The sequence below is a fragment of the Bombina bombina genome, chromosome 3 (assembly GCF_027579735.1).
Source record: "Bombina bombina isolate aBomBom1 chromosome 3, aBomBom1.pri, whole genome shotgun sequence".
Taxonomy (NCBI): Eukaryota; Metazoa; Chordata; class Amphibia; order Anura; family Bombinatoridae; genus Bombina; species Bombina bombina.
Window position 1 is genome coordinate 1,083,864,568 of NC_069501.1, and position 17,156 is coordinate 1,083,881,723.

General features: G+C 39.1%; 1 protein-coding gene across 1 annotated transcript in view; it reads right to left on the reverse strand.

The window, feature by feature from the left end:
• INTS6 (integrator complex subunit 6) overlaps window positions 1-17,156 on the reverse strand; it is a 305,149-nt gene that overhangs the window by 18,250 nt on the left and 269,743 nt on the right. Inside the window, exon 13 of the mRNA XM_053705560.1 lies at window positions 12,804-13,151. Coding sequence (XP_053561535.1) covers window positions 12,804-13,151 — 348 coding nt within the window. The remainder of the gene's footprint in view (window positions 1-12,803; window positions 13,152-17,156) is intronic.

Below are 17,156 nucleotides of genomic sequence, written 5' to 3' on the forward strand. Positions count from 1 at the left end.
AGAATTTGTCTGAAAGGGTGTTCCTTCTTTGGTACAATGAAGAGATTTGAATAAAATCCAATCTTCCAGATCTGAGACAGATTGAAGAAAAGCTTGAGCTTTTATTGGATGTTTTGGAAAATGGGTGAAAAAGAACCTTCCTGTGGGAGGTCTTATTTTGAATCCAATTTCGATATCCCTGATAAATAATATTTAAAATCCAGGGATTTTGGACAGATTGTAACCAAACTTTCTGAAAAAGGTTTAATCTGCCCCCTACCAGTAATACTGGGTTGGGGGCAGTACCTTAATGCAGTCTTATAGACTGGATTAGATTTCTTATTCTGTTTGGATTTGTTCCAATTTGAAGATGGTTTCCAGACTGAGCCAGAGGGTTTAAGGGAGGAGTCGGTTTTCTGTTCTCTATTCTGATGAAAGAAACAAAAACGATTAGGAGCTCTAAATTTTCCTTTGGGCTTTTTGTATTCAAGGAGAAAAGCTTATTTTCCTTGGAAAGAAAAAGATAATCTAGTTTTAGACACCACGTCAGCATTCCAGGATTTAAGCTATAAGGCTCTCCTGGTAAATATAGCTAGAGACATGCTTTTGATGCTAATTTTCATATCATCAAATACTGCATTGCAAATAAAATTGTTGGCAAATTGTTGGCATTTTGAAGTAAATTCAAAAGATTAGAATATTCAGGTTCAGTGTCTCTAGCATGGATACAAGATGTTCCAGATCCTTCCAAGAAGGTTTTGACTGTTCCTGCTTGGCAGAGGAGAGGGAAGACTTACCTCTGAAGTTACGAAAGAATCAAAAATTACTCTGACGTCCTTTCACTCTATTTTTCTTATATTGTGGCAGAAAAGACCTTTTACCACCTGTGATATCGGAAAGAATTTCTGCCAGACCAGGTCCAAACAAGGTCTTACCCTTGTAAGGAATCGCCAAAAGTTTAGACTTGGATGAAACGTCCGCTGACCAAGATTTCAGCCATAACGCTCTACGTGCCAATACAGCAAAACCAGATATTTTGGCTCCTAATAACCTGCAAAGAAGCGTCAGTAATAAAGGAATTGGCTAACTTAAGAGCCTTAATCCTGTCCTGGATCGCCTCCAAGGGAATCTACGCCTGAAGAGACTCAGACAATGCGTCAAACCAATAAGCCGCCGTGTTTGTCACGGTAGCAATACACACTGCAGGTTGGCCATTGGAGACCTTGGTGAAACTACATCTTTTTCAAGTAAGCCTCCAGCTTCTTGTCCATTGGATCCTTTAAAGAACAGCTATCCTCAATAAGAATAGTAGTTCTCTCAGCCAGAGTAGAAATCGCACCTTCTGCCATGACTCCTTAATGGAGAACATCTTTTTAAAAACTGGAAGACGGGGAAAAGGTAATCCCAGGTCTCTCCCATTCCCGTGCTATGATCTCTGTAGCAAGGTCTGGTACCGGAAACACCTCAACAGAGGAGGGGACATCAAAATATCTATTTAATTTACTAGATTTCTAAGGGTTGACAACGACAGGTAACCAAAATCTCCTTTAATAAAACACAAAGGTGTCAAGCTTATATCTGAAAGATACCACTTCAGCATCAGAAGAAGGAGTTATACTATCCGAATCTGAGATTTCACCCTCAGAGGCTACCAACGTATCTTCCTTTTCAGACTTATGAGAAAGAGCAACCTGGTTAGCCGAGACCGGATCAGAAACCTTACTATCCGATTCCCTAAATTTCATCTTGCGTCTTCCCTGAAGCATGGGAATGGCAGCTAGTGCTTCAGATATAGCAGAGGATACATGAGCAGCAATTTCTGCTTGCAAATACAGGGAGTGCAGTATTATTAGGCAAGTTGTATTTTTGAGGATTAATTTTGTTATTGAACAACCACCATGTTCTCAATTAACCCAAAAAACTCATTAATATCAAAGCTGAATAGTTTTGGAAGTAGTTTTTAGTTTGTTTTTAGTTATAGCTATTTTAGGGGGATATCTGTGTGTGCAGGTGACTATTACTGTGCATAATTATTAGGCAACTTAAAAAAAAAACAAATATATACCCATTTCAATTATTTATTTTTACCAGTGAAACCAATATAACATCTCAACATTCACAAATATACATTTCTGACATTCAAAAACAAAACAAAAACAAATCAGTGACCAATATAGCCACCTTTCTTTGCAAGGACACTCAAAAGCCTGCCATCCATGGATTCTGTCAGTGTTTTGATCTGTTCACCATCAACATTGCGTGCAGCAGCAACCACAGCCTCCCAGACACTGTTCAGAGAGGTGTACTGTTTCCCCTCCTTGTAAATCTCACATTTGATGATGGACCACAGGTTCTCAATGGGGTTCAGATCAGGTGAACAAGGAGGCCATGTCATTAGATTTTCTTCTTTTATACCCTTTCTTGCCAGCCACGCTGTGGAGTACTTGGACGCGTGTGATGGAGCATTGTCCTGCATGAAAATCATGTTTTTCTTGAAGGATGCAGACTTCTTCCTGTACCACTGCTTGAAGAAGGTGTCTTCCAGAAACTGGCAGTAGGACTGGGAGTTGAGCTTGACTCCATCCTCAACCCGAAAAGGCCCCACAAGCTCATCTTTGATGATACCAGCCCAAACCAGTACTCCACCTCCACCTTGCTGGCGTCTGAGTCGGACTGGAGCTCTCTGCCCTTTACCAATCCAGCCACGGGCCCATCCATCTGGCCCATCAAGACTCACTCTCATTTCATCAGTCCATAAAACCTTAGAAAAATCAGTCTTGAGATATTTCTTGGCCCAGTCTTGACGTTTCAGCTTGTGTGTCTTGTTCAGTGGTGGTCGTCTTTCAGCCTTTTTTACCTTGGCCATGTCTCTGAGTATTGCACACCTTGTGCTTTTGGGCACTCCAGTGATGTTGCAGCTCTGAAATATGGCCAAACTGGTGTCAAGTGGCATCTTGGCAGCTGCACGCTTGACTTTTCTCAGTTCATGGGCAGTTATTTTGCGCCTTGCTTTTTTCACACGCTTCTTGCGACCCTGTTGACTATTTTGAATGAAACGCTTGATTGTTCGATGATCACGCTTCAGAAGCTTTGCAATTTTAAGAGTGTTGCATCCCTCTGCAAGATATCTCACTATTTTTGACTTTTCTGAGCCTGTCAAGTCCTTCTTTTGACCCATTTTGCCAAAGGAAAGGAAGTTGCCTAATAATTATGCACACCTGATATAGGGTGTTGATGTCATTAGACCACACCCCTTCTCATTACAGAGATGCACATCACCTAATATGCTTAATTGGTAGTAGGCTTTCGAGCCTATACAGCTTGGAGTAAGACAACATGCATAAAGAGGATGATGTGGTCAAAATACTCATTTGCCTAATAATTCTGCACTCCCTGTAGACTCCTCCAGGAGATTGTGATTAACCGCAGGGCACTGCATGCGACGTTGTTAAAGTATGGGCCGTTTGAGAAGAAAGCTACGGCATTGCCTGAACAGCATCAACCTGAGGGAGTGGTGGCTCAGGAACAAAAAGTTTATCTTTATACAGTAATGTCCTTTCAATACAAGAAGAACAAAAGGGCAAAGGAGGTTCAACTTGGTTTTCTAAACCAAGCTTGCATTCAACAGAGGCACAAGCTCCAGGTCCATATTGCAAACAAATTTAACAATACAACAGAAAAACATAATTTATGTAAGAACTTACCTGATAAATTCATTTCTTTCATATTAACAAGAGTCCATGAGCTAGTGACGTATGGGATATACATTCCTACCAGGAGGGGCAAAGTTTCCCAAACCTTAAAATGCCTATAAATACACCCCTCACCACACCCACAAATCAGTTTAACGAATAGCCAAGAAGTGGGGTGATAAGAAAAAAGTGCGAAGCATATAAAATAAGGAATTGGAATAATTGTGCTTTATACAAAAAAATCATAACCACCACAAAAAAGGGTGGGCCTCATGGACTCTTGTTAATATGAAAGAAATGAATTTATCAGGTAAGTTCTTACATAAATTATGTTTTCTTTCATGTAATTAACAAGAGTCCATGAGCTAGTGACGTATGGGATAATGAATACCCAAGATGTGGATCTTTCCACACAAGAGTCACTAGAGAGGGAGGGATAAAATAAAGACAGCCAATTCCTGCTGAAAATAATAATCCACACCCAAAATAAAGTTTAATGAAAAACATAAGCAGAAGATTCAAACCGAAACCACTGCCTGAAGTACCTTTCTACCAAAAACTGCTTCAGAAGAAGAGAATACATCAAAATGGTAGAATTTAGTAAAAGTATGCAAAGAGGACCAAGTCGCTGCTTTGCAAATCTGATCAACTGAAGCTTCATTCCTAAACGCCCAGGAAGTAGAAACTGACCTAGTAGAATGAGCTGTAATCCTCTGAGGCGGAGTCTTACCCGATTTAACATAGGCAAGATGAATTATGATGCCAAAGAAATGGCAGAAGCTTTCTGGCCTTTTCTAGAACCAGAAAAGATGACAAATAGACTAGAAGTCTTTCGGAAAGATTTAGTAGCTTCAACATAATATTTCAAAGCTCTAACAACATCCAAAGAATGTAACGATTTCTCCTTAGAATTCTTAGGATTAGGACATAATGAAGGAACCACGATTTCTCTACTAATGTTGTTAAAATTCACAACCTTAGGTAAAAATTCAAAAGAAGTTCGCAACACCGCCTTATCCTGATGAAAAATCAGAAAAGGAGACTCACAAGAAAGAGCAGATAATTCAGAAACTCTTCTGGCAGAAGAGATGGCCAAAAGGAACAAAACTTTCCAAGAAAGCAATTTAATGTCCAATGAATGCATAGGTTCAAACGGAGGAGCTTGAAGAGCTCCCAGAACCAAATTCAAACTCCATGGAGGAGAAATTGATTTAATGACAGGTTTTATACGAACCAAAGCTTGTACAAAACAATGAATATCAGGAAGAATAGCAATCTTTCTGTGAAAAAGAACAGAAAGAGCAGAGATTTGTCCTTTCAAGGAACTTGCGGACAAACCCTTATCTAAACCATCCTGAAGAAATTGTAATATTCTCGGAATTCTAAAAGAATACCAAGAAAAATGATGAGTAAGACACCAAGAAATATAAGTCTTCCAGACTCTATAATATATCTCTCTAGATACAGATTTACGAGCCTGTAACATAGTATCAATCACAGAGTCAGAGAAACCTCTTTGACTAAGAATCAAGCGTTCAATCTCCATACCTTTAAATTTAAGGATTTCAGATCCGGATGGAAAAAAGGACCTTGCGACAGAAGGTCTGGTCTTAACGGAAGAGTCCATGGTTGGCAAGATGCCATCCGGACAAGATCCGCATACCAAAACCTGTGAGGCCATGCCGGAGCTATTAGCAGAACAAACGAGCATTCCCTCAGAATCTTGGAGATTACTCTTGGAAGAAGAACTAGAGGCGGAAAGATATAGGCAGGATGATACTTCCAAGGAAGTGATAATGCATCCACTGCCTCCGCCTGAGGATCCCGGGATCTGGACAGATACCTGGGAAGTTTCTTGTTTAGATGAGAGGCCATCAGATCTATCTCTGGAAGCCCCCACATTTGAACAATCTGAAGAAATACCTCTGGGTGAAGAGACCATTCGCCCGGATGCAACGTTTGGCGACTGAGATAATCCGCTTCCCAATTGTCTACACCTGGGATATGAACCGCAGAGATTAGACAGGAGCTGGATTCCGCCCAAACCAAAATTCGAGATACTTCTTTCATAGCCAGAGGACTGTGAGTTCCTCCTTGATGATTGATGTATGCCACAGTTGTGACATTGTCTGTCTGAAAACAAATGAACGATTCTCTCTTCAGAAGAGGCCAAAACAGAAGAGCTCTGAAAATTGCACGGAGTTCCAAAATATTGATCGGTAATCTCACCTCCTGAGATTCCCAAACTCCCTGTGCCGTCAGAGATCCCCACACAGCTCCCCAACCTGTGAGACTTGCATCTGTTGAAATTACAGTCCAGGTCAGAAGAACAAAAGAAGCCCCCTGAATTAAACGATGGTGATCTGTCCACCACGTTAGAGAGTGTCGAACAATCGGTTTTAAAGATATTAATTGAGATATCTTCGTGTAATCCCTGCACCATTGGTTCAGCATACAGAGCTGAAGAGGTCGCATGTGAAAACGAGCAAAGGGGATCGCGTCCGATGCAGCAGTCATAAGACCTAGAATTTCCATGCATAAGGCTACCGAAGGGAATGATTGTGACTGAAGGTTTCGACAAGCTGTAATCAATTTTAGACGTCTCTTGTCTGTTAAAGACAGAGTCATGGACACTGAATCTATCTGGAAACCCAGAAAGGTTACCCTTGTTTGAGGAATCAAAGAACTTTTTGGTAAATTGATCCTCCAACCATGATCTTGAAGAAACAACACAAGTCGATTCGTATGAGACTCTGCTAAATGTAAAGACTGAGCAAGTACCAAGATATCGTCCAAATAAGGAAATACCACAATACCCTGTTCTCTGATTACAGACAGAAGGGCACCGAGAATCTTTGTGAAAATTCTTGGAGCTGTAGCAAGGCCAAACGGTAGAGCCACAAATTGGTAATGCTTGTCTAGAAAAGAGAATCTCAGGAACTGAAAATGATCTGGATGAATCGGAATATGCAGATATGCATCCTGTAAATCTATTGTGGACATATAATTCCCTTGCTGAACAAAAGGCAATATAGTCCTTACAGTTACCATCTTGAACGTTGGTATCCTTACATAACGATTCAATAATTTTAGATCCAGAACTGGTCTGAAGGAATTCTCCTTCTTTGGTACAATGAAGAGATTTGAATAAAACCCCATCCCCTGTTCCGGAACTGGAACTGGCATAATTACTCCAGCCAACTCTAGATCTGAAACAATTCAGAAATGCTTGAGCTTTCACTGGATTTACTGGGACACGGGAAAGAAAAAATCTCTTTGCAGGAGGTCTCATCTTGAAACCAATTCTGTACCCTTCTGAAACAATGCTCTGAATCCAAAGATTGTGAACAGAATTGATCCAAATTTCTTTGAAAAAACGTAACCTGCCCCCTACCAGCTGAACTGGAATGAGGGCCGTACCTTCATGTGAACTTAGAAGCAGGCTTTGCCTTTCTAGCAGGCTTGGATTTATTCCAGACTGGAGATGGTTTCCAAACTGAAACTGCTCCTGAGGACGAAGGATCAGGCTTTTGTTCTTTGTTGAAACGAAAGGAACGAAAACGATTGTTAGCCCTGTTTTTACCTTTAGATTTTTTATCCTGTGGTAAAAAAGTTCCTTTCCCACCAGTAACAGTTGAAATAATAGAATCCAACTGAGAACCAAATAATTTGTTTCCCTGGAAAGAAATGGAAAGTAGAGTTGATTTAGAAGCCATATCAGCATTCCAAGTCTTAAGCCATAAAGCTCTTCTGGCTAAGATAGCTAGAGACATAAACCTAACATCAACTCTAATAATATCAAAAATGGCATCACAGATAAAATTATTAGCATGCTGAAGAAGAATAATAATATCATGAGAATCACGATTTGCTACTTGTTGCGCTAGGGTTTCCAACCAAAAAGTTGAAGCTGCAGCAACATCAGCCAATGATATAGCAGGTCTAAGAAGATTACCTGAACACAGATAAGCTTTTCTTAGAAAGGATTCAATTTTTCTATCTAAATGATCCTTAAACGAGGTACCATCTGTCGTAGGAATGGTAGTACGTTTAGCAAGGGTAGAAATAGCCCCATCAACTTTAGGGATTTTGTCCCAAAATTCTAACCTGTCAGGCGGAACAGGATATAATTGCTTAAAACGTTTAGAAGGAGTAAATGAATTACCCAATTTATCCCATTCTTTGGAAATCACTGCAGAAATAGCATTAGGAACAGGAAAAACTTCTGGAATAACCGCAGGAGCTTTAAAAACCTTATCCAAACGTATAGAATTAGTATCAAGAGGACTAGAATCCTCTATTTCTAAAGCAATTAGTACTTCTTTAAGTAAAGAGCGAATAAATTCCATCTTAAATAAATATGAAGATTTATCAGCATCAATCTCTGAGATAGAATCCTCTGAACCAGAAGAGTCCAAAGAATCAGAATGATGGTGTTCATTTAAAAATTCATCTGTAGAGAGAGAAGATTTAAAAGACTTTTTACATTTACTAGAAGGAGGAATAACAGACAAAGCCTTCTTTATGGATTCAGAAACAAAATCTCTTATGTTATCAGGAACATTCTGCACCTTAGATGTTGAGGGAACTGCAACAGGCAATGGTACATTACTAAAGGAAATATTATCTGCTTTAACAAGTTTGTCATGACAATTATTACAAACAACAGCTGGAGGAATAGCTACCAAAAATTTACAGCAGATACACTTAGCTTTGGTAGATCCAGCAGGCAGTGATTTTCCTGTAGTATCTTCTGGCTCAGATGCAACGTGAGACATCTTGCAATATGTAAGAGAAAAAACAACATATAAAGCAAAATAGATCAAATTCCTTATAAGACAGTTTCAGGAATGGGAAAGAATGCCAAATATCAAGCTTCTAGCAACCAGAAGCAAATGAAAAATGAGACTGAAATAATGTGGAGACAAAAGCGACGCCCATATTTTTTAGCGCCAAATAAGACGCCCACATTATTTGGCGCCTAAATGCTTTTGGCGCCAAAAATGACGCCACATCCGGAACGCCGACATTTTTGGCGCAAAATAACGTCAAAAAATGACGTAACTTCCGGCGACACGTATGACGCCGGAAACGGAAAAGAATTTTTGCGCCAAAAAAGTCCGCGCCAAGAATGACGCAATAAAATGAAGCATTTTACCACCTCCCTTGGAGGCAAAGTTTGTAAAACTGATTTGTGGGTGTGGTGAGGGGTGTATTTATAGGCATTTTAAGGTTTGGGAAACTTTGCCCCTCCTGGTAGGAATGTATATCCCATACGTCACTAGCTCATGGACTCTTGTTAATTACATGAAAGAAAAATAACTTAGAGATTTTCAGTACTGTTTCTTTAAGAATATCCGTACCCAAAGTAACTAAGGACTGCTAACAGATACATTTGCAAAAATAAAACAAACAACAAAGTAGTTTTCAAATTAGTATTAATGTAATGACTTGCCACAGCAATTCAGACCTCCCTTAATATGGAAGATAGACAGAGACTAAACACAAAACACCTCTACACCTCAGCGCTCTCACTGAGGTGCCAACCTGCCCCCTCTGCACTCCGGACAAATATATTGACTCTTGCTCTGCTTGTTCAGAAGCTCCGGATGATTAACTGCAGAGACCAGAAAGTAAACTGTTATAAGCTACGCAACAGCGAAAACCTGCGCTTTAGAGGAAAATACCGCCACAGCAAACAGGTCCGCCTCTCCTCTTACGTCAGAGGTGGTCCGGCGGCCATTAAGGATTAACAATTCAAAATGTAATCTTCCCTACGAGTACCACAAAACACCCATACGTTTCCAGCCGGACATAGGCAAATAAAATAAATACAAGCTACTGAGCCACCAGTGATTTTAACTAACAAACAGAATAACTCCAAAAACACAAACCACAGTGCCTGCTCCCTGCTGTTATAAGTCCTGTTCCTTGAACTCAGGACTGTAGCCCTAATTGTAAAAATGCAGAATTATATCGTCTGAGCAGCAATCTCTGCTTTTAGTGCCAGTGTTTAAGAGAAATATGGCACTTACCTGCACCTCTGGCTGTCCGGCATGAAAGGAAGCCACTCCTTACAGAGACCTGTGAAAACAAGAAAGGACAGAGTAAACCTACTCTGGCTTGTTATACAAGGGCAGCAAACTTAAGAAAATGCAGTGAGGCCAACCTCACAAGTTCATAACTGCTTAAAAGCTACCACTACCCAGTCTTGAGAGGAAAGATCACAGCAAACCTACTCTGGCTTTCAAAAAAATAAAATCTTGATTGAAGAAAATCTTTTAGACACCAAAACTTCCCCTCCTCTTTGAAACAAAGGCAAAGAGAATGACTGGGGATTGGCGATGGGGAGTGATACTAACAGCCTTTGCTGTGGTGCTCTTTGCCTCTTCCTGCTGGCCAGGAGTGATATTCCCAACAGTAATTGAGAATGCTGTGGACTCACCATATCTTAGGAAAGAAAATACAAAATATACTTACCCGTAGACACTCGTCCACTTAGTAGCAGACAGCCAAACCAGTACTGAAACATATCAGCAGAGGTAATGGAATAGGAGTATAATGATCTGTAAAGGGAGGCAGAAGACTAATCCCTGCAACCAAATTTACAGATAGCCTATGAAGGAGTTCCCATGAGGAGAAAATATTGCATCATGAGGCAGTACTCCAATCACATCCCTCCAACAAGCACTGTACATGAGCTTTACTATGCTTTGAAGCACCTTTTACTGAAAATAAATCAAGCACATCATCTTACTTCAACAACCTCCAACAGAGGCAAAGTAAAAACTAAGGTATGAGTGAGGTGGGAGTGGTTATATAGGTTTTAGGAGTTTAGGAAACTTTGCCTCCTCCTGGTAGGAATGTATATCCCATATGTAACAGGTAAAAAATAACGGTTTAAAAAATAAAATGCATATAATAAAATAAATGAGTGTGAACACATCACTAACATAGTCCAAGCTGCCCCATAAAATCTCCTTATATGATTTCTAGACTAAAGTGTACATTAAAGTCTAGTGTGTTTGTGCTTAAAGGGACACTGAACCCAATTCATTTTTTGTGATTCAGGTAGAGCATGCAATTTTAAGCAACTTTCTAATTTACTCCTATTATCAATTGTTCTTCGTTCTCTTGCGATCTTTATTTGAAAAAGAAAGTACAGAACCCTGGACAGCACTTGTTTATTGGTGGATGAAATTATCCACCAATCAGCAAGAAGAACCCAGGTTGTTCATCAAAAATGGTCCGGCATCTAAACTTACATTCTTGCTTTTCAAATAAAAATACCAAGAGAATCCTAATACAATGCTCCCATGTATTAGGATTGCACACATTCTGCACATGCCTACGAATAGACTGGCAGCTATAGGTTCCCGGCACTTGGACCTGGTGCCACTGCACTGACTGCACCAATGGTAGTTAAAGGGAAAGGAAACCCCAAAAAAGGTAATTCATGATTTGGGAATAACATGCAATTTTAAATAACTTTCAAATTTACTTTTATTATCAAAAATGCTTAATTCTCTTGTTATCCTTTGCTGAAGGAACAAAAACATTGCACTACTGGCAGTTAGCTGAACACATCTAGCTAGCCAATCACCAGCTATCTTCCAATAGTGTAGGATATGTGCGTATTCATTTTTAACAATGGATATCAAGAGAGCAAAGCACATTTGAAAATAGAAGTGATTTTAAAAGGGTCTTAAACTACATGTGCTGATTCTTAAAAAGTTTAATTTTGACTTTCCTGTCCCTTTAGGCCCCCAGCAGAGATAATTTATTTGGAATTTTATAAAGTGGTGTTGGCGATTTTATATTGTTTCCGGTCAAAAATGCTCAACTTTATCTCTCAAAGTGACATAAAAAACATTTTTCTTTCATTACTCAGAGCAAACATTTATAAACAACTTTCGTTAAATTTCCTTTAATCCCTTGTTGCAAAGCATATCTAGGTAGGTTCAGGAGCAGCCAGGCACTACTGGGAGCAAGCTGAACACATTGGATGAGTTATCGACAGAAGGCATATATGTGCAGCCACCAATTAGCAGCAAGCTCCCAGTAGTGCATTGCTACTCCTGAGCATACATAGGTTTGTTTTTCAAGCAAAGGATAACAATATACAAAAGCAAATTTGATAATAAAAGCAAACTGGAAAGTTGTTTAAAAGTTTAATTTTTTACTCTACTGCCCCGTTAATGTGTGATACTTTATAACAGAGCAAGTTTTAGAATGTTTTTTTTTGTCCTGAAAGAAAATATGTAGTCGGGAAATTTCACCCCCTATAATTTTAGCCAGATAATGACATCCATTTAAAATATTTACTTCGAAAAACTTTTTAATTTTATTTTTAAAAGTTATAACATTTTGACCATAAACTAAAATAGCCAGTTTATCTTTAGGTACATTACAGAGAGACTGCAATAAAGCTATTTTAAGTACAAACCACAAATCTTTCGCCTTACGTTTGATTTAATATTTTATTGTGGTCTTAAATGGGCTGTATTAACATAAAGCAAATCTGTTGTGGTTGTTGCCATACAATTAAGCTACAAATTTTCCAGCAAAGTGTATTCTTTCCAGGAGCAAATCACACGTACCTGAAAAGAACCATGCACTTTTAAACTCAAGATCTACACTAAACACACAAAATATCAGAACTTGAGTTCTTTAAATTTCTTTGTTTTTGGTTGGCTTTTGGATGCCTGTGGGTCCTTGATTTAAAAAAGGGGATACAATTGAATCTATTTAGAAATAAAGTACATATAAAGGGATACTAAAGTCAAAACTAAACTTTCATGATTCAGATAGGGCATGCAATTTTAAACAACTTTCCAATTTACTTCAATTAACAAAATGTGCACAATATTTTTATATTTACACTTTTTGAGTCACCAGCTCCTACTGAGCATGTGCAAGAATTCACAGAATATACGTATATGCATTTGTGATTGACTGATGGCTGTCACATGATACAGGGGGAAGTGGAAATAGACATAACTTTGAAATTTGTCAGACATTTTTTTTTAGTACTCATTTGAAGTTCAGACTAAGCGCTAATGCATTGTATTTGTATCATGCATATCTACTGTATTTACTGGTCCTTTAATACTTTAATTAGGTCATACTTACTCCTTCCCGGTTTCCTAATCTCTTTTATTATTTGTGTTTTCAGCTCTGTGTTGACCTCATTGCTCCTGAACGGTTGTGTCCCCCTTGTCTTATTGGCTGTAAATGCAGGTAAACTGTTTTCAAAGCAGCTTTCCACATCAGTTGAATTCTCAGAAAATTCATCAGAAGTGTCATTGAGTCTATAACTATTATTGTCACTATCGTCCGCTGTTTCCATTAAATCCAAAGAACTGTCTGACAAAACTTCAAGGGGTTCAGGCATTTCTGTGAGAACATCTGTATCAAGTTGGTCCTCAAAATGATTTTCTACAGCATCACTTTCTAAAATATTGTTGCTCAAAATGGGATCTAAATATAAAAAATAAATAAAAAATACATTGATATACACCGGCTTACTACAAGATAAATAGGATAATATATACACACACACTGTGTTTTTCTCTTAAAATGCAAGGGTACCAATACTTTCGGCCATGTGTGTAGATATAAAACATAATTTATGTAAGAACTTACCTGATAAATTCATTTCTTTCATATTAGCAAGAGTCCATGAGCTAGTGACGTATGGGATATACATTCCTACCAGGAGGGGCAAAGTTTCCCAAACCTCAAAATGCCTATAAATACACCCCTCACCACACCCACAATTCAGTTTAACGAATAGCCAAGAAGTGGGGTGATAAAGTGCGAAAAGCATATAAAATAAGGAATTGGAATAATTGTGCTTTATACAAAAATCATAACCACCCCAAAAAAAGGGCGGGCCTCATGGACTCTTGCTAATATGAAAAATGAATTTATCAGGTAAGTTCTTACATAAATTATGTTTTCTTTCATGTAATTAGCAAGAGTCCATGAGCTAGTGACGTATGGGATAATGATTACCCAAGATGTGGATCTTTCCACGCAAGAGTCACTAGAGAGGGAGGGATAAAATAAAGACAGCCAATTCCTGCTGAAAATAATCCACACCCAAAATAAAGTTTAATGAAAAACATAAGCAGAAGATTCAAACTGAAACCGCTGCCTGAAGTACTTTTCTACCAAAAACTGCTTCAGAAGAAGAAAATACATCAAAATGGTAGAATTTAGTAAAAGTATGCAAAGAGGACCAAGTTGCTGCTTTGCAAATCTGATCAATCGAAGCTTCATTCCTAAACGCCCAGGAAGTAGAAACTGACCTAGTAGAATGAGCTGTAATCCTTTGAGGCGGAGTTTTACCCGACTCAACATAGGCAAGATGAATTAAAGATTTCAACCAAGATGCCAAAGAAATGGCAGAAGCTTTCTGGCCTTTTCTAGAACCAGAAAAGATAACAAATAAACTAGAAGTCTTTCGGAAAGACTTAGTAGCTTCAACATAATATTTCAAAGCTCTAACAACATCCAAAGAATGCAATGATTTCTCCTTAGAATTCTTAGGATTAGGACATAATGAAGGAACCACAATTTCTCTACTAATGTTGTTAGAATTCACAACTTTAGGTAAAAATTCAAAAGAAGTTCGCAACACTGCCTTATCCTGATGAAAAATCAGAAAAGGAGACTCACAAGAGCAGATAATTCAGAAACTCTTCTGGCAGAAGAGATGGCCAAAAAGAACAAAACTTTCCAAGAAAGTAATTTAATGTCCAATGAATGCATAGGTTCAAACGGAGGAGCTTGAAGAGCCCCCAGAACCAAATTCAAACTCCAAGGAGGAGAAATTGACTTAATGACAGGTTTTATACGAACCAAAGCTTGTACAAAACAATGAATATCAGGAAGATTAGCAATCTTTCTGTGAAAAAGAACAGAAAGAGCAGAGATTTGTCCTTTCAAAGAACTTGCGGATAAACCTTTATCTAAACCATCCTGAAGAAACTGTAAAATTCTCGGAATTCTAAAAGAATGCCAAGAAAAATGATGAGAAAGACACCAAGAAATATAAGTCTTCCAGACTCTATAATATATCTCTCTGGATACAGATTTACGAGCCTGTAACATAGTATTAATCACAGAGTCAGAGAAACCTCTTTGACCAAGAATCAAGCGTTCAATCTCCATACCTTTAAATTTAAGGATTTGAGATCCTGATGGAAAAAAGGACCTTGCGACAGAAGGTCTGGTCGTAGCGGAAGAGTCCACGGATGGCAAGAGGCCACCCGGACAAGATCCGCATACCAAAACCTGTGAGGCCATGCCGGAGCTACCAGCAGAACAAACGAGCATTCCTTCAGAATATTGGAGATTACTCTTGGAAGAAGAACTAGAGGCGGAAAGATATAAGCAGGATGATACTTCCAAGGAAGTGATAATGCATCCACTGCTTCCGCCTGAGGATCCCGGGATCTGGACAGATACCTGGGAAGTTTCTTGTTTAGATGAGACGCCATCAGATCTATTTCTGGAAGCTCCCACATTTGAACAATCTGAAGAAATACCTCTGGGTGAAGAGACCATTCGCCCGGATGCAACGTTTGGCGACTGAGATAATCCGCTTCCCAATTGTCTATACCTGGGATATGAACCGCAGAGATTAGACAGGAGCTGGATTCCGCCCAAACCAGAATTCGAGATACTTCTTTCATAGCCAGAGGACTGCGAGTCCCTCCTTGATGATTGATGTATGCCACCGTAGTGACATTGTCTGTCTGAAAACAAATGAACGATTCTCTCTTCAGAAGAGGCCAAGACTGAAGAGCTCTGAAAATTGTTCCAAAATATTGATCGGTAATCTCACCTCCTGAGATTCCCAAACTCCTTGTGCCGTAAGATCCCCACACAGCTCCCCAACCTGTGAGACTTGCATCTGTTGAAATTACAGTCCAGGTCGGAAGCACAAAAGAAGCCCCCTGAATTAAACGATGGTGATCTGTCCACCACGTTAGAGAGTGTCGTACAATCGGTTTTAAAGATATTAATTGAGATATCTTTGTGTAATCCTTGCACCATTGATTCAGCATACAGAGCTGAAGAGGTCGCATGTGAAAACGAGCAAAGGGGATCGCGTCCGATGCAGCAGTCATAAGACCTAGAATTTCCATGCATAAGGCTACCGAAGGGAATAATTGTGACTGAAGGTTTCGACAAGCTGAAATCAATTTTAGACGTCTCTTGTCTGTTAAAGACAGAGTCATGGACACTGAATCTATCTGGAAACCCAGAAAGGTTACCCTTGTCTGAGGAATCAATGAACTTTTTGGTGAATTGATCCTCCAACCATGATCTTGAAGAAACACCACAAGTCGATTCGTATGAGACTCTGCTAAATGTAAAGACTGAGCAAGTACCAAGATATCGTCCAAATAAGGAAATACCACAATACCCTGTTCTCTGATTACAGACAGAAGGGCACCGAGAACCTTTGTAAAAATTCTTGGAGCTGTAGCTAGGCCAAACGGCAGAGCCACAAACTGGTAATGCTTGTCCAGAAAAGAGAATCTCAGGAACTGATAATGATCTGGATGAATCGGAATATGCAGATATGCATCCTGTAAATCTATTGTGGACATAAAATGCCCTTGCTGAACAAAAGGCAAGATAGTCCTTACAGTTACCATTTTGAACGTTGGTATCCTTACATAACGATTCAATATTTTTAGATCCAGAACTGGTCTGAAGGAATTCTCCTTCTTTGGTACAATGAAGAGATTTGAATAAAACCCCATCCCCTGTTCCAGAACTGGAACTGGCATAATTACTCGAGCCAACTCTAGATCTGAAACACAATTCAGAAATGCTTGAGCTTTCACTGGACTTACTGGGACACGGGAAAGAAAAAATCTCTTTGCAGGAGGTCTCATCTTGAAGCCAATTCTGTACCCTTCTGAAACAATGTTCTGAATCCAAAGATTGTGAACAGAATTGATCCAAATTTCCTTGAAAAAACGTAACCTGCCCCCTACCAGCTGAGCTGGAATGAGGGCCGCACAAAGCAGGCTTTGCCTTTCTAGAAGGCTTGGATTTATTCCAGACTGGAGATGGTTTCCAAACTGAAACTGCTCCTGAGGATGAAGGATCAGGCTTTTGTTCTTTGTTGAAACGAAAGGAACGAAAACGATTATTAGCCCTGTTTTTACCCTTAGATTTTTTATCCTGTGGTAAAAAAGTTCCTTTCCCACCAGTAACAGTTGAGATAATAGAATCCAACTGAGAACCAAATAATTTGTTACCCTGGAAAGAAATGGAAAGTAGAGTTGATTTAGAAGCCATATCAGCATTCCAAGTTTTAAGCCATAAAGCTCTTCTAGCTAAATAGCTAGAGACATAAACCTGACATCAACTCTGATAATATCAAAAATGGCATCACAGATAAAATTATTAGCATGCTGAAGAAGAATAATAATATTATGAGAATCATGATCTGTTACT